Raw genomic sequence first — 23,913 nt, forward strand, 5'->3', positions numbered from 1 at the left:
GTTGTGTCGGTGCCACGGAGGATTCCATGGGAAACGTTATCGACGATGCCGTTACCTTTCCTATGGAATCCTGTGCAGCAACGTGCCGGGTTTCTAACGCATGTATTACCTTGTCGTTGTATTACGTATCCCAGAGTTGTCTCCACTGCTGCAGGCCAGCTTATGGCTTCTTGCATTTCACTGATAATGAAATTCGTGGCTTTACACCGCTAGACAACTATGATCATGAGCGACTCCCCAGAGTGATCGGTTTGCTGAATAATTTTGCCCACCTGATGGTCATTTAACGTGGGCCGAAATCTCAGCACACGGCACACCTTAGTTAACGTCCCACGCGGAAGACGGCGTGTCCAAGCAACCTGTACCCTGCCACCTAGTTGGTGGCGTCCTCGGCCGGGTTTGAACCCACAGCCTTGAGATCAGTAGGCGGACACGCCAGTAGTTTATCCAGAATCACAGACATGATGGTGTAGCAAAAAATAACGGGGGGGGGGGGGGGGCGTCATCATTAGAGCTATGTCGTATAGAAAAAATTTAGGGGGTGGCGCCAAAAATTTCGTGGGAGGGTGTCGGGGGATGTTGGGGGTCTGTATAAATCACTGGGGTTACAAACTCGTATTTTACACAAACTCGTTTTGCCTTGCTCCGAAGTCTCCCTCACACGCTGTTATCGCTACACCTCGGCAATGCTTGCGCTGGAGAAATTGCTCGTCCAACATCTGCTTGCGCTCGCGTGGCATGGCTTGGTTGCGACATCTGAAGAGGAGCCAGTTCTACCCACGCCACGACGTCCCAACCTCACTCACAGTGGACGCGTCCAGCGTAGCCGTTGGCGCCGTTCTTCAACAACACGTGTCCGGGGCCTGGCGACCGCTGGCCTTCTTCTCCCGTAAACTTAAGCCCCAGGAGACGCGGTACAGCAAGTTTGGCAGAGAGCTCCTCGCCGTGTACCTGACAATCAAGCACTTTCGTCACTTCTTCGAGGGTCGCACATTTACGGTATTCACGGACCACAAACCCCTCGTCTACGCGTTCTCCTCCGCCAGCACCACATATAGTCCCTGGGAACTTCGACACCTTACATTCGTGGGAGAGTTCAGCACCGACATCCAGCACATCAGTGGTGCCGACAATTTGGTAGCCGACGCCCTCAGTCGTGTCAGCACGATCGGCATACAGACCTCCCCACCGTCTCTCGACGATTTGGCGCAAGCCCAACTCACCGACGATGAGCTGGCACAGTACCGCGCCAGCCCCACATCCGGTTTAACAATTGATGACGTCGCCTTACCTGGCTCGGTCCGGCCTGTCGCATGCGATACATCTCAAGGTCGGCGACGGCCTTTCGTTCCTGCATCACTCCGACGTCAACTCTTGCAAGCCTACCACGCCCTTTCCCATCCCGGCATACGCGCCTCGCAAAGCCTGCTTACCCAACGATATGTCTGGCCCAACATGCGCAAGCAAATCTAGCACTGGGTGCAGACCTGCCTTTCTTGTCAGCGTTGCAAGATACAGAGACACACCCACCGACCCCCATCCCAGTTCCTTCTCCTCGACGACCGCTTCGCGCATATCCATGTGGACCTCGTGGGACCATACCGAATCTGCGACGGTCACCGCTACATGCTCACTATCGTTGACCGCTTCACCCGTTGGCCAGAAGCAACCCCGGTCCCCGACGCCACCGCGGCCACCGTCACTTCGGCCCTCCTAACAACATGGGTGTCGCGGAACGGCGTTCCTTCCATCATCACGGCGGACCGCAGCGCCCAATTTGAGTCCGCCCTCTTCACCAGCCTCACCAACATACTGGGCGCCAGACGGATTCGTACTACCGCGTACCACCCGGCCTCCAATGGCATGGTGGAGCGGCTTCACCGTCAGCTAAAAGCCGCCCTCCGGGCGTCGCCTCAAGTCCCGTGGACCGAAGTTCTCCCCGTTGTCTTTCTCGGGATCCGATGGCATTTCAAACCCGACTTGGGTTGCTCAACAGCCGAGTTGGTCTATGGCACCTCATTGCGACTCCCCGGCGACCTCATCTCTGCCGCAGCGGACCCCGCAGCCGTACCACCAGCCGGCTATGTGTCCCGCCTACGAGACTCGATGAATGCTCTTCGTCCCAGCCCCACCCGCACACCACGCCCTGCCACCGGTTTCCAGCACCCCGCCCTCGAAACATGCTGGCATGTTTTCCTTCGGTGCGACGCCGTGAGGAAACCCTTGCAACAACCCTACTCTGGTCCTCACGCCGTACAGCACTGAGCCTCCACCCACTACACCATCCTGGTCAGCGGCCGAGAACAAACTGTCGCGCTGGAACGTCTCATGCCAGCTTTCCTCGAGGCCCCTCAAGAAACATCCAACGCTGACTCCATCGGTGTTTCTCCGGACCTTGGCAATCCCACTAGCCCTCCCCATCGACCCCCCCTCCAGTCCTCCTGCCCGCCGCAACAACCACAAACGGACCCTCGCCCCCAAGTTTCCTGGGCACCACAGCCCCACATCGCTCATTACCTTCCGGCCACTCGCTAGGGGGGGGGGGGGGGAGAGACCTGTAGCAGCATTGTCATCGTCATCCCCCGCGCACAAATGATCAAGGCGCGCGGTTAATAAAACACGACTGCACGGCCAGCTCGGGCCGTTGTTGGGCTGGCCGGTCTTCCCTCGCGTCCGTGTACTGTCTTGCGCCTCTAGCACTACAAATCTATGCTTACGCGACGGCAAATTTTCTCGTGGTAATCGAGAGCGGTGCTGATTTCTTGCTCGTAGGTGTCGTCGTCGATGAGCTCCGCGACTTTATCGTTCAGAGCGGTACGAGCCCTGTCCTTGTCGAGAAGTTCATCCAGGGTTATCTGCAAGTCAGACCGGGCCAGTGACGGCTGTTGCAGGAGTTCGATAGCAGATGACAGGCACCGCGCCACGGCGCCAGGAAGGACAGCTCAGTTACGCCGAAGCTTCTCTATGGGTGAATATGAGAGAGGTCAGCCTCCTTCCCTGGTTTCGGCACCAAAATGTTAACGACAGATCAGGAGGCCGACACGCCCGTTCCTGTTCTCGAAGAATTATGTCGTCTTCTTTATTTCAGGTACGCGCGCTACCAAACTACTGCGTCGTCCTCTTCTCCTTTACGCCATCCTCAACAGGGCGTGCGCAGAACCATCAACGCTATCCTTTACGTACGCAAAGGCGGTAGCGTACGATGTACTAAAACTCTCCACTGAACCATAACCGTAACCGAACCGATATTCGTTTCGGTGTCAGTCCCTAGACGCTTTGGGACTAGGCATCTCCAGCCTGGTATTGTTGACTGTGGTTAATCGGTATCGGTCGTGAGCAATCGAAATACCCGAGGTCCCGACCGAGTCCCAACCAACACCCTTTATTTTCCAAGTTCCAGGACGCAACCTCAGTCCATTTATTGCGCTTTAAACACGTTAAAGGTGCCTCTCTACCGCTTACGGAATGTAACACTTTCACCTGCTTTAAGTTGCTTTCGTTGTTTACCTGTTTTTATTTATTATTTTGGAAGAATAGGCTCATCGGTATGGGTGCCAGTGTACCGCTCCTGTCTCCTGCAGCCTCCTGCTCCAATGTCTCCTATTGCACCACTATTCGAGCATAAATGTTGAGGGCACGTTATGCTGAGTAGCACACTAATTCTACTTTTATTGCTACGCGTTGAAAGCACAGGCGTTATGATTACCACTATGGCATCTACTAATCTACTCTAGACTCCTCCACGCTAGTGCCGCACTCTACTGGTGAGGCTCAAAGCGGAGATCCGTCATTCTCGAGAGCGTTAATGGGCCTCAAATGGAGTTATAAAATGATCAATCTCGCCCCATGGTCGCAGGTGGCCCTGTCCTTAGTTGGCTTTGGCTGGAAATGAGAAAGCTTGTTCGCTGCCATGCCTTCCGTGCCGCTGCGATGTCTTTAACGAGAGATTGGCGTGCGCGCCTTGTGTCCACCTTCGTTGGTTTGGCACCAAGTATGAGCATGTTCAAGAGGGCCTCGGTAGCGTTGTGTCCAGACCCGCACACTATGTGCACCTACCTTGAGAGAGTCAAGAGACAACGGAACGCTTCCGAAGTGCCAGTCGTCTTCGTTGTTGTTGCGACGAGCTACGACGACGCAAGTTTGTGGGAACAATGAATGACAGGTACCGAAACGTATCCCGGTTAACTTTTCAGGATTAACTTTCGGGGAAGGTACCTGGGGGCATTAAGCACCACAAGTTTATGTATAATTCCTGTGAACTAGCTTTCTATCCGTACATTATACTGACAGTTTAACCAATATAGTTACTGCGAATCCACTGTTGTGTAACACTGTAAATGCACGTGTCCCAATTAATATGTATCAATATATTAAAGAAAGGGACTCAGCGCTCTTTGGGGATGAAACCCTGCGAATGCTGTTACGAGTCGACTACCCTAGTCGCCAGTATTTTTCATTTTGCCTGGATTAATTTATTAGCCATTCCAAATATTGGTTTAAGTGTGAAGATGTAATTGCAAAGTTTCCCTTAAACCATTACTTGACAAGTTAATTAATTGGACATAATGGAAGAGTACTACTAGGTTACACAGCTGCTAACAACATTGACTAGATTCCATACGCGTAGAGTGCTGTTCGTGCTTGTTACTTGGGACAGTCTGTGTATCTTGGTTGCAGGACTCTCCGTATTCGCTTGCTATTCATATCGACGTGCTGTGAATGCACTGTGATTCCACCCCGCTTTGCATTAACCATCACTCTACTACTCTCTGCTGGACAGAACGACAAGTTTATTTGAACCAAGGCATTGTTGTAGAACAGGATAAAGAGATAGTTAGCAATAAACAAGACACAATCGTGGCATCACATGCTACGACAAACGGATCGCGCTAAGAAATAGATGTGTACCTGTACTGTCGCTGCCCGTACACCTTTCATGAACACAGATACCAGCTTACATAAATGCCACAAGTATACAGCGAAGTAAACACCGGAAAACGCGCGTCCGCTTTCAAAGATGTGTTATTGCACTTTATACAGGAGATTGCTAGGTTGGTACAGTGAGCAACGGGAGCTCTGTCTCTCTCTCTCTCATTGCTACAAACACAGCAGGGACCTTGGAACAGCAGACTTGGGTGGAACCTACCTAGTGAAAGATAACACTGAGGGTATAGGGTCACGGTGATTGGAACACCGCGTTTACATCGGTGCTCCTATTAACTTAGAAAAATAAACATCTGCAAAGTAAATCATAATGCTTGTACCCCTACGGCTCTTTTAGTTTATCGAACACGTTTATTCTGGTTTGGTAAGTCAGATACGTTCGCCCACATAGCAGACACGGAGTAGTGGGCAGCTTCGTTCTTTCGTAATGATACTAATGCCCCTCTCCAGAGTGGTTGTGGACCTAGATATCCTTGATTTTGTTGCCAAAGCGCCGTCTTGGTTTTTCTTGTTCGTCGTTTGATTGTTGTGTAGAGGGCAGGTGCGTAACAGGTCCTCTTCCTTCTTCGGGACGCCCATCTTACTGTCAGCTCTGCCATTCGTCTCTTTGCCTCCAGATGTCTGAAAAATTGAACGACCAATGTTATCGCTTGACGCTTCGCTTTTCACTGCCTCTGCCTACACACGTACAAATAGAAGAGGCGCGATTTTTAGCGACCGCGCACCATGGAACTCGAGCATCCTCGTACATGCCGTTACGCACAAGATGAACACTGCCGGACGCTTGCAACGGGACACGATCTTGCCCAGGAACCGTGTTACAGTATGGCTCCATTTACGAGGGTTTTATTATGAGGCGTTGTGAAATATTCGAATATTAACTGGACAAAGCATTCAAACGCAAGCAAGCTGGTGTAACTATGTTCAGGGTATCTGGCTTGGGGAGGTCCTGTCCTGCCCCTACCACCTCCTCAAGCTCAAGGAAACGACTGTCAACTATTAACTGTTACCACAAATACAGTTATCGCCATGTATGCTTCTTCGAATTAAAAGTTTTACTTAAAGGACGACGGAAACGAAAATAGGCTGCAAAGCTATTTGCCTCATATTGCGATGTGTACCAAAACAATCCGGAATTCGACTTAGATTTGCGTATATTAGTTGAAACGCCGCCACAATCGCGGTATAAAATTCGGCCGTGGAGCACTCTGAGCCCCTGGTGAGCGTCGCCGCGCCGCCGTAGCAGACCACGGAAGTGACGCACGTTGGCTCTCCTGTTGGAGTTCCTGACTTTCATTTCGCTTCATTTCATTTGATGTTTCGGCGTACGTCTAATTCCTGCTACGGGGAAAGAACGGAGACGAAGAAGCATGTACGAACCCATCTCTCATAGCATATATTGTCTTCAGACATCCACGAGATCTCCGAATCAAACATCTTCAGGCGTTATTCAGAATTCGCCGTGTTTGTGCAGGGCAGCCGCACATGGAGCGCGAGAGATATTTGACGATATTTGTTTGTTTCAAAGCCTTGAAAGTCACTGCCATATCTCGCACCGATTGTGAGAGCTCATATGACAGAAGGCTTTCCTAGCTGTGCCGTTGTGTGAACAGCAAACTCGCTGCAACGAAGAGAAGAGAGCGGCTGCCAGAATGCATATATGTGAATTGCTCTCAAATGCGTGATGGGGAACTGTGGTTCAAGTTGAGGTCCCCCAAGAACCCTTCCCCCTCCCCCATCTTTCCCAGGGGTCTATCTTAAAGAAGAAAATCTGGGAACTTTAAGAAAGCTCTTGCGTAAATGTACCATGTTTTCACAGTAAAAACAAACGTCGCCTTCCGCGACACGGAAGTGCGCCCACGAAAAACATTCGAGTGCATGCTTTTAATGTCTGTGCGGCTTTGACGCCTTGAGAGTTTCGCGCTGTCAGTAAATGAAAAACGTGCGGTGGATACATGTAGTGCAGGTGCATAACACATCGTCACTCCTACACAAATTGTGTTCCTGTCTCGTTAAACTCAACTGCAGCGTCGAAGATTTGGTCCTTCTATCACAGTGTTCGCGAAACCAGTAACGACATGCATGCATTTTAGATGACAACGTGAATTGGCCTTCTGCATGAACTGTTGGCGTCCTCCGCGTGATTTACGCGTGGAAATTTTGAGCTGAGCTTCAATTTTTAACGTGGGTAAGAAAACGTCGCACTTGTCGAGTCACTTCCTGAGTAGTGCCGCCTGATTTCGTAAAGCGCTGTACTATGGAACCGTTGGTTGCACGCGAAGAAATGTCTGTGTTGCTCAACTTAAACGGCAGCTGTGGCGTAGCAAGGGGGGAGGGGGGAGTAGGAGGTTCAAACCCCTCGAAATCGTACCTTTGGTAGTGCATTTGGGAGAGGGAAACGAGGTGAAAATCTTCCTCCCTGATGTAAAGTCCCCATAGAACCCCTCTCGAAATATTTTTCTGGCTACGCTGCTGAACGGCAGTATCCGTACTCGAAACCGCATGATACCGCACTTTCTTATGGTAACAGGGAATGCGAGTTCAAAGCGTTTCTTAGCAATTCTCCGATGAGATGAATTGTGTGTGTGTGAGATGAATTGTGTTGTACGCCTAGCCGTAAGCAATTAGTTGACTGCATTATGATTAAACGAAGAAAGACTTAGCGGGTGTATTTTACATCTTGCACTAAGAAAATTATTGTACAACAAACGTTAAAATGAGAGGAAGACGAAACATTTGGTTGGCCGCGTTTCAGTTTTTCTAGTTCTTCCCCCTTTTTGCTCGCAGTGTTTATGCGGCGCAGAGCGAACAAAGCTATGTGCACGCTAAAACAATAGCGTAATGTTCTTTCAATTCCCGATGTGCACTTAACATCGGTTGAATAATGCGATCTCGTGCTATCATTGACATATTTCTGTTATGTTTCTATTTTGATGTACCAAATCAATTCGGTGTAGACCTACTGCAAATTAATTATGTATAGCTCGTATCACAACATGAGTCGCTCACTCATTGGCTATGACAAATAAAGGCAGAAATTACTTATGGCACAGGTAGACGGGTAGAAATCCTCTGAACCGGTAGGGAGTATGAAAGGAATTGCCTCAGGACGAGAGCCGCCGGTATTTCGAACAGACTGTTCTTCTTCTGCGCACCGTCCTCATCATTGGCATGGTATTTAAAGGGTTAGGTATGACGTGTGAAAGGTTCATACGAATTGTGGATCAACAGCCCCGAGGGAAGAAAGGGTCCGTTCAGGTAGGTGCACAGACGGCAAAGCCCGGTGACTTCTTTATTGCAACTTCTTGACCATGAAAAAGCCTCTACCTGCGATGACGTGTGCCTTATGGCGGTGTTGAACTAACCTATGTTTATGTTTACTAACCTATGAACTAACCTAGAGCCAGTCTTGAGTAATTGTGATTTAGTGAAAGCGCTTCTTGTTCGCAACCTGAAGAGCAAGGTCTGTGCACTGCGGGAAAGTCCTTTCAGTGGGAGATCAAGTCGGCGATTTTCCAGGATGTCCCGGATCCCAGGGTGCTGCATAAGGACGATCTCATTTATGACCAATTTTCTGTCGCTGTCTCCCGGGGTAGGCAAACTAGGGCTAGTGCTGTGGTGTGCAGCGGAAGCAAGTTGGTCCGCTTTTTCGTTGCCACTAATACCGACGTGGGAGGGGATCCACTGCAGGGAGATGTCTCCACCGATTGTCCTGTGTTGGGCACATGACGTCCTGATACACCTTGCTAGAATGCTATTGCATGTGGGGTTCATCACCATTTGGAGAGCGCTACGCGAGTCCGTGAGGATGACAGCCTTGGTGATTCCCCTGACCTGTACCGCAGCTGCTGCATGTAATATTGCCAGAAGCTCAGCTGTCGTAGAGCATATTGGGTATCGAGCTGATTTTCCTTGCCATGCCACATTTAATGATGGTATATAATAGGAAGAAGTAGCACTCCTACACTCTGCGTCAACGGAGCCGTCAGTGAACACCAGAGTGTGAGCGTGAAAAGTGTCACTAATTAAAACCTCAGCAGCCGCCTTGGCTTCCAGTGAGCTGGATTCGCCCTTCTTTCTTAGCCCTGGGATGTGCGACGAGATATTGGGCATTTCCTCACGCCATGGAATAGGAGGTCGTGTTTGGGACGGAAAAGCACGTATGAGGATCATCAAGCCTATGGAGACCGAGCCGAGTGATCGAGAAAATGAGTGGAAAAGAAAGTTTTTCGCTCTGTTCATTGGCATAGTGGAAGTGAAAGGAGGATAAACAGGGCTTCGGCCTAAAATGGACTCAATGGACAGTATCTGTGAGCACGACGATACGAGTCATTACGTTTTTCTTTTTCCTTTATGTGGGATTCATCCATTCAGGTTTTTTTTTTATGGTAGTATAGCAGAATTCGTCAGGTGACGAATTTAGTTTCTTCCTTTCTTTCTTTTAGATTCAAACGCAACTGTACGATACGGGTGCCTCTCGCACTGATTGAACAGCTAGAAGTGCGGAAACAAGTCACGGAAAACGGTGGCGTTACGAGGGAATTAGAAACAAACCACGTGATCGAGTGGCAGCGGTGTCAAATTCCTGGATCTGAGGATCTCTGTCGGTCTTATGTGTCTCAACAGAAAACTTGAAACCACATCATCGGAGCTGTGTTTGCCGGGCTACATGTGAAGCCGGATTTTGAGAAGTCAAGCCAGGAAAGGGGCCTCCGATGGTGGCAACTTTTGTGGGTACACCTACGTGACTTTTTTCTTCTTCTTTGTGGCATGGACTACCAATGCAACTTTTCAGTGTGGACTGACAGGGTGTTTAGAGTGGTTGTTATTTGTCACATTGATGACATTTTAGATATGAGGTCAATTACGGAGTAGGTTTCCAACGTAAGTCACCCACGTAGGTCAGTCAGGGACGAACAAAAGAGACTAAACATCTCTTAGGAAGGTTGCGCACGGCAGCTATCAGATTCATTGGTAAGCTAGCTTTTAGGAAACATTGTCGATTGGTTACGCCACATGATCAAGAAATCAGGCAAACTGAGTTGATCACAACGAAACAGTTTACATTACAGACATTTTACAATGTTGAATGAGGAAATTCGCAACATGAGGTGCGTCCCACTACCTCAAGGCACAATGGACAGGATGAGATGCGGCATGCGAATGAGACGATGAACGACGCTGAAGTGAGTGCTCGACAGCCAGCAGTGTCGGTGAGTCGAGATTAGCAAAAACATCAACAAACCGCTAGGCAAAAACACAATACACAAAAACACACAGGACACGGGTACGCAGGCACATCATGCGGAAGAGAGGAGACCGGTGTTACGGAGAAAAATCAGGGAGCACTCCAGAGCACGACGATGTTCGATCATGTTAGACCAAGGGCCGAGGATGGTTGCCAATGTGAATGGTGCGGTAGCGGTCGATTACAGTAGACACTGAAGCGCTGCTCTTTGTGAGATGTAAAGATGGCAGTCGTGCAGCACATGCTTGATATCTGCCAGAACAGCGCGAGCAGAGCATGGAGTCGGAGCGGCCGATCAAGTTTAAAGGAGCAATGAGGTGACCGCAAACATCGCTCGAGATCCCTCGTCTGTCAGGCTGTCCAGCAGGAGTCACCATGCAAAATATTTTCGCTCTGCGGTGCGGTATAACTGTGAATCGAATTTACAAAAAAGAAAAAAAAAGAAGAAAGAAAGAAAGAAAGGAAAGAAGAAAGAAAAACCTGTCGGAGAAAGCAGACGCTGACGGCTAGCACGATCCCCGCGTGACAGCGAGGATGTTCTTTGTTTTTTCTTCTCAGCTCATGCGCCGCTTATGGGCCAGTTGCACTAAAGTTTCGTCCGGCGACCGCAGCGCCAAGTGTCCGCCTCTAGTGTAGAGCGCCCTTACTAGACGGTCGTGTCCGGCGTGTTCCCTGCCTCACCGCCGTACCGGGAACGTCGTCTCTTTTGTGGAAATCCTTGCGCCACGATTTTTCAGAGTCGCAGTGTAGGTGGCACATGCCTGTGTATGGAAAAACCTCCGGCTACGCTACCACAAATTGCGCTGCGGAATACGGTTCGGTGTGCCCCCAAACGTCGTGAAAGAAGCCCATAGACGACCCGCACTCCTACGTCATTGATTACGCAACGCCGCCGCGCAAAGCATGCTGGTGGGCACTGTCCGCTTTATCAGCCGGCGCTTTCTTCCGGCTTCTTGCTCGCCACAGCAAAATATAACATCGAGCCGGTCTTCTCGTGACGTCACATGTTTTAAACAGAGAGTCGTGTAGCCGTACGTCCCTGGTCGCGTGAGGGGAGTAGCATACGTCACGACGTCCTCTCGTTCTGCGGTGCGCTCTTTTGACGAAGAGGAGGACTTTTCAAAGGTGTGCGGAGCAGAGCCCTCGCGCTCGCTTTGTAGGTCACCTGCGCTCGTCGTTCTTTCGCAGGAACTCATTTTATTTGTTGGAAAACACGCTGCACCGAAAAATAAAAAAAAGAAAGAAAGGGGGGGGGGGGGGGTCACCTCAGTGCTTCTTTAGGCAAGTTTAAGCTGAACAACCTGTTCTTACTTAACCCAAAGTTTAGCAAAGCAGAAAGGGAGAACAAAGAGACCACGATGGGCTGCGCGTCTACTGATATCCTTGCAGTTGTAGAAACACACTGGCGCTCAAATTGCTGTGGGAAACCTCTGCAAAACATAATCCGACCTCAGTTGAATCGCAAGATGTGCAGCGCTGCTCTTGTCCGTGCAAATAAAGGATTAAGCCCTCAAAAGTTAAGCACCGCTCAGTCTTCTGCTTCAGAGAGGCCTGAAAGCTGAAGCTTACATGTTAGACGCAGATGACATCTGATGACAGATGACACGCTTTTTCGTCTTTAACACGTGCGTCACAACGATAGCTACAGCAGCTCATTACATTACGTCACCGCCATATATTCACGTTGCTGGATGTCACCAAATATTGAGTACATTGAACTACTACGAACAGTGTACTGTATGTGTGTTTTTAAAGCAGTTTAAGTGCGATGGTGATGGTGAAAGGGCTCGCCGTTGTCGGCCTCACATATGTGAGCAACGTCACGACGGTTTAAGTGCTCTACATGCAGAGCGCACTGCAAGGTCATTCACAACGGAATACTTCATATGCGAAAAAAATATTCCACTTTGCTTAACGTATAGGCCCATGAAAGTTGGTACAGTGATTGGAAACGACGCCGGCTCCCACATCCATCGGTGCCGCCATCGATGCAGCAGCTGTGGTGCAGGTCAAGAGGATCAGCAAGGCTGTCACCATCACGGACGCTCTCCAACAAACTACAAGTTCATTTTATGATTTTGATTGGGGAGTTACATCGCCAGGGGCGATACTCTACCCTATTGCTGATGGTAACGCAGTGAAATGGAATAATGAGTCGCCTCACAGTGACGACAGAAGTCCTACGGTGCCCAAAAACGTCAGAGCGCGCTGCATCAGAACATCGTGTGCCCAACAGAAATCAATCTGTGGAGACATCTCCCTTCAATGGATCCCCTCCTACGCCTGTATCAGTGGCAACGAGAATGCAGACAAACTAGCATCTGCTGCACAAGCAGTAGCCCCAGTTTGCCAACCCTGGGAGACAGCAACAGACAATTTTGTTCCCAATGAGGCACGTGAGTACAACAAAGACATGAGTACAAAACGCAGCACCCCGGGATTAGGGAAATCCTGCAAAATCATCTACTAGAACTCCCGTTGAAAAGACTTTCCCGGAATACACAAACCCTGATCTTTAGGCTGCGAATTCTCCTAAACACTAAACAAGCTGCATGGAATAATTACATTAAAAATTACGTTCATGGGAGTATCTGAGATATCCCCTGAACGTCCAAATATCCCGTCGCGATATGTATGGGACGTTCCTGAGACGTGAAAAAGTGGGTCTTTTGCTTGTCCTATGGACGTGCAAAAGAAGTCTACGAGCGCTCTGGACAAATCCCTGGAATAACCGAACATCCACGTGGGGATGTTACTGGGATGTCTCTGGGATATCTGTGGTTTACTGCGAACAGAAACCGCTTTCACTAAGTTACAATTGGCTCTGTTGAAAATGCACATTGCAGACACTGTCAGCAACCCGAAACTATAGAACGCATCCTGATACATTGTTGTACATATGCTGAGGTGCGGGAAAACTACCTTGTACACTGCAGGAATTGTATGCTGGACGATGTCCTAAATCCCATAGACCCTTTCACTGAAAGACACTCCAAAACTTGCAGCCTAGTCTGCTTCCTCTAGCAAACTGGACTCATCCAAAGAATATGATTCAGAGTTTATTTGCTCGCGGGACTTCTACCAGTCTTCGCAGTGACCGGCTACTTAACTTTCGACCGTCATCATATCATCATCTCATATCATCCCTGCTACACTCGTGACGCTGCCCACATGAGTGAGGGCAACAACGGCACGCCGATCTCGTCACCATCGTCGCCATCCATGTATTTCGGTTATTGCGAATGCCACGTCTTTTTGTGTCACGGGAGTCTCAACCACGGGGATAGTTTCAAACGATAGATAATTTGATTAGATATATAGTAATATTTCACCCTTGGAGCTGCCACTACGCGTTAGCGTTGCACTAACAAATCTTACTGAGCTGTGGCGTTGGTACTTCATACTAATGCCTTCGGGGATTTCTTGTTGAGGAATGCTACTGGTTCAAATGCAGCGTGGTCCTACTGACAAAAGTCTATGAACGTAGAACCTGTCTTCGTCCATCACGTCGGAATTCATGCCCTGCTCAAGGCTATTTCATACGCATATAAGTTATTATATTCATCCCAGCACACAAAGCATCAATCCACAGCACAAACGTATTCTACGTTCACCGGAACTTGTCACTGGGACCAAGGATGCTCATAGGACAAGCACACTTGGCAGCCACCGCCTTGCATGCCGACGTAATGAATAAGAATATTGTACTGTATAATGTAGTGGCGAGCTGTCGCGTTTACGCCCACGCTCCATTGCCGGGTTCTGTCATTTTTTTGTGCTCGTCTCTCACAGTCACAGCTTCTGTAGCTCTTGCTTCAAATTCAGATAGTATGAATAAAGTATGGTAATGCACTGTAAGAAGATATGAGGATCAAGTACAGCTGATTCATAGAACAGTCCATATCCCATTTTGAACACGCTTGCGTTTCTTTTTATTTCTCATAGTTCGTTCGTGCACGTAACCCGTGCCTAGAAAAGCATTATATGCACTCACCCGTTTGTTGGGCGTCCGTGTGAGGTTCGTGTGCCACCCTCAGCAGAGGGTGAGGCACTGAACTGGGTGCAGCTTTCTCTGGCCTAAACAGCGCATGAGGCACTCGGACTGCGCCCGCTTGGGGTGGCTGAGCGGCGGCGGTCCGCCGCTGCCGCCCTCCCGGCCGCTAAAGGCCACTTCCGAGGGCCCCAACGATAGTCCGTTTCTTCTGTCGTCCTCATCGTCGCTCCTTCCTCGTTCTTCATCGAGTGAACGCCAGGAAACGGATGGAGGCGTCCGTTCCACCGCAGGCAGCAAAGGAAACAGCATGTTGAACATGCGACCAACCTCCTCTACAGCCATGTCTGCGTTGTAGTCCACGGATGCCTCTGCTGCTGTAAAGTAAACGAAAGTCGTTTAAGCTCACAGAATAATATTGGCATGTTGATACATATCCACTGTTGAAGGACCAATTACGCGAGCAGGAAGAGACGAAGATGATGAGGAGCCTGAGTTAGTCGTGACTTCGCACGATCCCCCACGAGCAACAAGCCGCCAGGCAGGTAGGCAGGCAGATCACTCGGAAATACCACGCCACCATCAACACCACTACCACCACCACCACCATCTCTTCCCCTCGCGTAACTGGTCTTTTAGACGCGTTTGGCGAACAAAAACGAATTTGAGCTGTAGTGTTGCTTCAACGGACCATAGCTAAATTTCTATTGGCTTCGTGTGTGGTGTTGTATACTGTAGATACAAGCGGACTCTTCAAGCATGGTGACAGCCGTGAGGTACGGAGACAAAGATAAACACACACGCGCGTAGACAGAAAACAGTGTAACGTTAGAAAATGTCTTGCTGGCACGCAAACGCAAAGGGCATGAACGTAGCTCCGGTACGACTTCTTCCCTTAGCTAACATTTATGATTTTAACGTTGTGACGTGTCACGCCATGTGCTTCGACGTTTCCAAACTAGGAAATCGCATAAATTTAGTTTATGCAGCTTCCTGCTGTGCCTACAGCTTGCTGTGACGGGTTACACCACGTGCCTCGTCGTTTCCTGCATTGGAGCTGGTTGAGAAGCTTTAAAGATGGTGAGCGCGGACAGGTAGAAAAAACAGAACACAATACAACCCACTGAAGCAAATCACTTCCTTGCGTGGTCCCTCTCTATTATATCGTGTATACCGTACATTTACACAAATTAAATCATCGTATGTATCATCCCATTGCGAAAGTGCGCGTGATTTTAGACGTAATTGGTTAATATGTTTATTTTCAGTCATTGTGAGAATACGGTTATAAGTGTCAACACAAAGTGTTGTCGCCTGACAGCCGAATTGAATGAATACAATAGCCACACGACTGTAAAGAACAATGGAGGGAGTGAACACGAGGTTCTAAAAACGCGATGGTGAAGAGAAAATATCCTCGTCAAACTGTGACAACAAGGCTCAAATCGACCCGTTTTTAGAGCACCTCAGTCTTTTTACTCCTCTATTTTTGGAGCATTGTATCACCATTGTCTATTCCTCGTGCCGCCAAACAAAAGCATATACCACGGTTCCTATATTTTAGAAACACGAAAAAGCAGGAAGGAAGAAGATGATGATGATGGAAAAACGTCGAGTTTGCTGCATTGGTCGTGCTGCATCCGAACTAGTGCCAGCTCGTCCTCTCTGACATCAAGTAGCAACACTGCCCACTACTAGGAATGTGACCTGTTGTGTGCTCATGGAAGGCTGCCTCGTGTACCTTTCGGTGTTAGTTCCGATGGATGGCTCTGGGAGTATCGCTGTGGAACGCGATCGAATTTGACTCTGGTAGATTTTCACAGAACTATATACGCGCTTCATAATCAACTCGACGGTGTACGCGTTTTCTTTCCTCAAGCATGCAGACGTACCCAGAGAGGGTCTTATTACGCTCGAAACGCGTGCATTGTGAAGTGGGTTCTTCGTGGCGCACATGTTGACTCGGGCACACGTCCTTAGAAGACAACGAAGACAATATTTGAAGCGGAAGGTACGGTTGCGGTCGACGATGGCTTATACCTTGTACTCGAAGCGCTGTGTGCAAACGCTTTTGAAGACGTTGCCAAATGGTATTAAGAAGGCATTCGCAATAGCTTTTTTTTTATCAGATGACACTGCCGTTCATGACGCGGAATCGTTGCGCGTGAAGCAACGTGGTCCACCTAAAACTCTTTTGTTGTCGTCACGTTACGAACACCTGAATTGTAAAAGGAAAAGGAAACCCGCTCACGGTTACCTAAAGCTCGCTATAATAGCTCATTTATAACAGCGTTGAAGATTCAAAATGGGCAGCCTGTTTGCTTGCAGTCTGTTTGCTTTGATTTATTTCGACATGTCTTTCCGTTGTACATAAATGTGTTGGCTCAAATGTACGTGCTTTCATTCCGTTACCATCGTGGCAGCGAAAGTAGACTGAGCAGTCGTCTGTAAGCTTATTTGCAGTGGCGTCGAGCGCTGTGATAACACAACGAAACCATAACTACAGGTGAGCGCGAATAAGATTGACAGTACCCACAACCACACAGTATATCCGCGCATGTCATATCTGCGATCGCATCCGCAACTGCGCTGATTGAAATAGATAGATAGATAGGTTGATTGAGTGTTTATGCAAACCTGCCGTCATTGCATTCCTATAGGAAAAAATCTGGATGACGAGAATATCATGTTACAAATGTTTTCACTTTTCAGCGTACAAACTTTCTCAGGAACTTAATGAAACCTCCGAGACACGATATAGAAAAAAGGGACCGTATCTCGGGGGTTTCACTCAGTATAATGTTTCACCAGCTAGCCTGCGCCCTCACCCTTATTCAATGTTTCTCAGGAACGTTACGCCATTCACGTTTTGCATAGTATGCCGCAATTGTCCAATACTAAGGCACGACAATGCAAAGGATGGCACACTTCGACGCCATTTTGGGTTCACGGCGTGGTCTCAATTATGACTTTCTTGTTTTTAGGGGACGTCGACAGAGGCACCGATTCTTGTTTGCGCGTATTTCAAAATGTCAGTTCTACACGAAAATCAGAACGGCGCGCGGATCCGCGGATATAACCGCACCCGCGCACACATTTAATCGCAAACGTAAAGAAAGCTTCCCAATGATTATCGTCTGCCTCCTTCTAGACGAGAGTGCTAAGTGCTAAGACGAGAGGGCAGAGCAATGCATGAACCATACTTGAGACATTGCTACCTCACTGCTAACTTCGTGATTTTGTGTCACTGAGTACAGAACGACAAAATCATGCCGTTTTATGTGCAGCTTTTTTTGTCGGTTACCGGTATTGCTGAACACATCAAAGTTGGAACAGTCGCACAACTCCGGGAAAGTTCTACAGTAGTACTTTTTTTTTCTTGACATCAATTAACTACGTTTCAGCATAATGGGGCACGCACTTCATGTATGATACATTATATGCTAAAATAGATATTCCCCATTACGCGCCACGGTTTCTTGTTTTTTTCCTTGAAGTGCACGTGGGAGACAGTTCCTTCTCCATCATCTAGAATTCGAACTTTAGTTTCTTTTTGCATAGTTGGACGTTAACTTGATTTGTCGAGAAGGAAACTTCTCGTAATGGCTGAAAAGAGTCTCTCAATCGACGAAGCAGTAAAGAAGTGAGTATATAGGGCATGTGCCACTTGCAAACAGAAAGGCAGCTGTAGGAAAACCCGGCGTACACCTGAAACCTGTCAACGTTCAGTATAACACTTGAGAATGAAGCTTGGAAAACGAAGTTATCCCGTGGAAGACCTCGGTAATCGGGGTTCTGCTTTCTGCGTTCTCCGGGAAGCTTCGACACAATTCAATTGCGATTGCTCCTCCTGGGGAACCGTAGCCAGTCCTCTGTTTGCTGACTTTGAAAACGTCTCGCGTAGTTGCCTTTGAATTAGTGGCGTTTTTCTGCCTTGTTTTCATCACGGGGAATGGAGAAAGAAAGTTGCTGAAGTGACAACGGGGGCTGCACGGATTCCTGTAAACAAGGAGTGAGTTACTGCGCGATTCGTCGATGTCCGTCTGTCAGGGAATGCACTGACGTAAGTGCGTGGGGTGACTGGAACAAGTTATCTTGGCCAGATTGTACAAGGCTGATTTGGTTAGGGTATGTTGTACCTGTTTACAGCTCGACAGGAGCCGATGAACGACTATAGGTGTATAGCTCAAGTATATGCGCCCTCTGCTTGAGGACTTGGCACATTCTCTCTTTGGTCGAACACGACTATATGGTACCCGTGTATGGTATAAGGCTGATAACCTCCTAGCTCGGATTATTCAGATGTGATGTGATGTGATGTGAATAAAGAAAAAAAATGGGGATGTTAGTTTCGACGAAGTCAAACTGGCTACCCCAGTACACTTAATACAGAAAGTTCAAACCGATGATGAGATGATGAGAACACAAAGGGATGATGTCCAGAGACGAACAGAAATGATAATGGAGTTCAACATGTAGGTCAAAAGTTCAAGAGCTGCGCCCAAGTGAGAGTAAAGTGGCGGAATCGCCAGGGGCACACACAGGACACATCACACATTCACCGTGTCATAGGATGTCCATAAGCCCGGTTGCATGCAAAAAGTCTTCAAGTGCCCTTAGCGCCTTGTCGGACGAAGGAGGACCTAACAGTTTCGTGATGTCGAAGGCTCGGGAGTCCACACGAGAGAGGCTTGTCTGTAATGTCCTTCGAGCATCGACGTATTTCTGACACCTGAGAAGGATGTGTTCTACATCCTCTACAACGCCACACTCACTACAGTTCGGAGAGTCTCGCTTTCCGATTTTGAAGAGGAGACGTGCGCTGTACGGTACATTGAGCCGTAGCCTATGCAGGACAGTTGTCGTTTGTCGCGTAAAGGAAGGTGGTACTCGAAAGCGTAACCCTGGGTCGACCTTGTACAGAAGCGAATCCCGAGCCGATCCTGTTAACCAGGAGGTGTTGCACATTCGTTGTTTGAACTCGTTCAGTATTCGCCCCGCGTCACCCTTGGTGAAAGAGATGGGCATCACCTGGGCGCACCTTAGTTGAAGAGCCCGGCGTGCAGCAGCGTCCACAGCCTCGTTACTTGCAATGCTACAGTGGCTAGGGATCCACTGCATTTGGATGTCATGACCTTTTAAAACTGCTGCATGGTGTGCGTGTAAGACATCCTGCGCTGCTGTCGGCAGAGATCCCGTAGTAAACATGGTAGCTAGGGCCTGCAACGCACATTTTGAGTCGCTATAGATGGTCCAGCGAGCAACTGAAGATTATTCAGAAACCGTCATATTTCAATTTCGTGTTCGGATAGCTGTGCATGGCTCCACCGGTGTCTACTATCTGCTATCTTGGTTTGTGGCTGAAACCTCATGGAGCGTCACAGCAAGTCTTACAGTTTAGTATTTTTGCGTTTACGTCGTTACAATTCAGCATAAAGCAGGGTCGCTGCTATACCAATAACTAGAGATTTGACGAATCCAGAAATTTGCGAATCCGAATCCAAGGAAGGTTCTGCGAATCCACGAATCTTGCGAATCTTTGGAATCCTTTCTTTAAAAAAGAGTTTGAAAAGCCAATAAAACAACTTCTACTGGAGAGTGTTTTGAAGCAAATATGATAATTTGTTTAATGAAAAAAAAAAAATCAGTTTCGGGAGCTAGTATACCCACGTAGTATATTTAACATATTGTTAATCGACTACAAGAAATACATAAATTCTCGAGTCTGAATTATTTCCAGAAAGCTAAAGCAACAATTAAAAGCAAAACCATATTACTTTTAAACTTGTAATGTAACAGTTCTTGCCTGAACTCTCTCAGTCCAGAGCAATGTAAATAAATAAACAAGAAAACACCCCTCGGTCAATGAGGCTTTCGGCGGACTCCGGAGGCGCCAATGGAAAAAGAAACGAGAACAAACGTTCTTGGTGGATTCGAAAGATTCGATTCGCCGTTTTGAGCAGTGGGATTCTGGTTCCCGAATCCCGAACCCCTGCCTAGGATTCGTGGATTCGGTTTGCACATCCCTACCAATAACTTTTTAATGCACCGTATACACTATGCTGAATACTTATCCTCGCATAGAAGAGCGACACTAACGCGTTCCCAACTATATCGCCACTTGGGTATTTGCGGGCATTTCGTGACGTTACCTCGTACAGCTCTTACTATAAATGAGGTCTCTGAACACTTCCGACTTGAGTCTTCCGCATCATCCGACCACCTGCTCCTTGCTGCATTTTGGCGTTCTACATTTCTCGCTCTCGCGAACATAAAATAGGGAAGGCGGCAAAAGGAGGGGCTGCTCAGTAATAAGAACCCTGAGAGACAGTTTCCCTGGCTGTAAAGAGGCTCACCGCTTTCCTCCATTGATCCGGCATCCAACGTGAAGCAGGCACGCTGCATGATTTGCATTTCAGACGATGCCCTACTCGCACTCTATAACTCGACCTCTATTGAGCATTCGAGAATGCTCTTGTCTCCACATAGGGGTGTGTTGCTGTCCGCATGAAACTCTCGACAAGCAGTGTACATTGTATAGGAATGTTCGGTTCCGTTTCAGATGTGGGTATTGTATCAGACATAAGATGTACAGCCGGAGATAAACTGTCCGATGTCCGAAGATAAACTGTACAGTTGAATTCATTAACTCCGGTACATACCCCGTACATCCTAAAGCAATATCGTGAAAAAAAAAAGAAAAAAAAAGAAAGCACGTTCTTCGTACTTGATTACTTATTTCTTAAATAGACGAGTTCGAGCTCCAGCAACGGCTGCTAACTTTCTTTATCACTCGTGGAAACTCGCATATCCGAAGTCACTGGATCGAGGGTGCACATGGGAGGTCTTTATGTCCGTCTTGGGATTTCCGATAATAAATGAAATGAACTTGGGTAAGGACGTTTGCACAGGAAACTGTTAACTACAAAGACAGAGTACATGGACGTCGGTGTTTTTCTGGCTGCCAAAGGTATCCACTATTTTAAAAAGATGCAGAACTGTCGGTGGTGGTGGTGCCGTGAAAGGGCTCGCCGTTTTCGGCCTCACAGAGGTGGGCAACGTCACGACTAACGCCCTGGGGGAATGTGTGTCCTGGGCCGACTTCTCTGGGAACTGTGCGACGTATGTCTGAAAGCGTCTGAGGAAAACCCAGGAAAAACCCCAGACAGCACAGCCGGCACCGGGATTCGAACCTGGTATACACGCGTGTTCTCGTATGGTGACCAATTGGAACAAAGGGGATATTCCGGGCGCGTTAACGTCCTGGACCGGCAATCCAGAAGATGTGGGTTAGAGTCCTACAGCTGGCTAACCTTTTCAGTGACTTTCATCTTTCGTCGTTTCCCTGTCGCGACTGAGCAGGTGAGTTATCTTTTAAGGCGTTCACAACGCTATAGGCTTCGCTTGCTCGCCACACGACTTCCGGCATGTTGTGCCGCTGTGAGATTGCACGCTGCTTCTAGAATGGGCTTCCGCGTTGAATTCCTCGGTCTCTCTCTTTGTTATGCGTAAAGACATTTACGCAGGCACTTTGTCATTCGAGGACACTGGGAGGGAAGTCCACCGAATAGAATATGAAATAGAAAGAAATAAAATACTCCCCACTCGGAAGTGCACGTTAAAATATGCGCGACGGAGGTTGTAGAAGAACGTGTGCGACTAATAGCATTCAAAGTGTGCTCACGTAATGTCCCTTTTTTGTACGCTACCGGCCTTTCCGCTTTACCTTTTTACTGGACGTTGTTTTACCGAAACGCGGCTAAGAAAAGAATTCCAAAACGTTTTTGATATAGCTCAACCAAGATGGCCATTAACAGACACTCTTGTCCATCCCAGAGACGAATATACTCTGAAGAAGAATATGTTCCTTAAGCTCTAATCCTATTAATGGTTATATGGGTTCCACGCACTCTGGTGAGTTCAACAAACCTGCGGCAAAGTATTGTAATGGATATCCATATGCGCTTTGTACTAGAGGATAAAACGTGGCGGTATAATAATCTTCACTGTCTAAGCTGTCTTCCTGGTCAGGGTCTCTTTTTGTCTCTTTAGTAGTCCGTCCTTGTTTCCGTCTTCGTTGTGTGCATTTCATGTTCGCTTAGAACAGCGATGGCATAAGTGCACGAATGCATCCGTCTGCCCATGACGAAAAATCCTAGACTGGAGATAAGAAGACTAGTCTCGGGTTTTTAAATTGGAATTTTCGTTTTCCGGTTATGTGGCTGACACTCCATGCGAAGTTTTGGCGTTAGGGTTTGGTGTTGGCGTCAGAGAAATTAATGTCATTTAATTTTAGTCATTAATTAATTTAATCAATAAAATAACTAAATTAGAAGTCGCCAAACTAAATTCAACGCCCAAAAACAAATACGTTTCGTTACGTATATTGCACCACCTGACTTACTTTGTAACCATTCTTTCAGCAACATCCCCCGCGCCACAAAATACGTACATAAATCTCCCGCTACAATGGGGTCAAAACATAAGGCAGTAGCTTCGCACTTGCCTTGTACGTGTCACGGGCAGTGTTGTACTCGTTACCGAAATATAGTATCGCGATACCGATACTCGTTACTTGAGTCAAAAGTATCGAAATACCGATATCGATACTTCTTATTTAAAGTAACGGAGTACCGCTACAGTTACTAAAAAAAAGTAACGCGATGCTTTGCCCGATTCTTTTGTTGGAAATACGAAGACGATGCAATATAGAAATCTCGCTTGCGTGAACACCCCATTTATATATTTGTATACCATACTTATTACAATCCATTTATTTTAAATATCTATAAATATATTACACTATTTGTATGCATATGTTTGTAAATTAGGAGAAGACAGTTGTGCAGACAGCATATTTATTATGTAGCTCGGACACTTTACATGACTTTTATCAGTTCTCAAAGTCGACTTGTGCCAAACTAGCAGGCCGTAGTCTCTCCGGCAGCTGACGGAGGCTAATATGGCAATTACGTTAGTGTCATGCCCACATGTGCCGTGAGGTCGAACGACCAAGGAAACATAACCGGAGCTGCAATATCCCAGTATATGTGAACGTGACTCAGTGTGACACGGAAGATTAGCAGATGGAATAGAGAACGCCCCTATCAAGAAAATTGACCTCTGTTCGTTGACTTTAGGTTGACTTTAGGATTTGAGGTATTTCCTCCAGGTTCCAAGAAAAAGAGTTCATATGTGTTTGGTGTAACTCCCGATACGGAGCACGTAGGCGTATCCACAGGCTTCTTGTCGAGCGCTCGGCGGACAATGAATAAGAGTAAGAGGCATGGTCGTTGAAGAACGGGGCTAAAAATAGTATCGGTAACGATACGGAGATCGCGTTACCGTAAATTTGTAACGGAAATACTTTTTCCGATACCGATTTAAAAAAGTATCGCGATCCGCGCTCCGATACCGAAAAAAGTATCGATTACTGTAACGGCGTTCCCTACAACACTGGTCAGAGGTGAACTTCAGCGGCGCTGATCTGTGAGTTACAGGATAATCTAAGCAGATATTAGGGTGCAGCAAATCATAGATTGAGAAGTTACTCGTCAAAAAGAACTCCTTACAAGTTAAGTTACCGTGTGCAAAATGTAACTAAGATAATAACGAAGTTCTTCAGCCTGAAATGTAACTCGCAGTTACTGAGTTACTTAAAGAAAAGAACGAGTTACTTCCAAGTTACTTCGGACACAAAATAGCATTACGCAGGTGCAGCGCGCGTGGG

General features: G+C 47.7%; 2 protein-coding genes across 2 annotated transcripts in view; one reads left to right on the forward strand and one right to left on the reverse strand.

The window, feature by feature from the left end:
- The first annotated feature begins 1,626 nt into the window (after positions 1 to 1,626).
- LOC135384864 (uncharacterized) lies at positions 1,627 to 2,265 on the forward strand. Its single transcript, XM_064614048.1, has one exon. The coding sequence runs from the start codon at positions 1,627 to 1,629 to the stop codon at positions 2,263 to 2,265; it is 639 nt and encodes a 212-aa protein (XP_064470118.1).
- Positions 2,266 to 4,770: 2,505 nt separating this feature from the next.
- Positions 4,771 to 23,913, reverse strand: part of LOC135383837 (uncharacterized) — a 164,990-nt gene continuing 145,847 nt past the window's right edge. Inside the window, exons 2-3 of the mRNA XM_064613145.1 lie at positions 14,187 to 14,560; positions 4,771 to 5,565 (exon numbers count right to left, since the gene is read on the reverse strand). Of these exons, the coding sequence (XP_064469215.1) occupies positions 14,226 to 14,560 (335 nt within the window). The 3' untranslated portion in view covers positions 4,771 to 5,565; positions 14,187 to 14,225. The remainder of the gene's footprint in view (positions 5,566 to 14,186; positions 14,561 to 23,913) is intronic.

The sequence above is a fragment of the Ornithodoros turicata genome, chromosome 2, assembly GCF_037126465.1.
Source record: "Ornithodoros turicata isolate Travis chromosome 2, ASM3712646v1, whole genome shotgun sequence".
Taxonomy (NCBI): Eukaryota; Metazoa; Arthropoda; class Arachnida; order Ixodida; family Argasidae; genus Ornithodoros; species Ornithodoros turicata.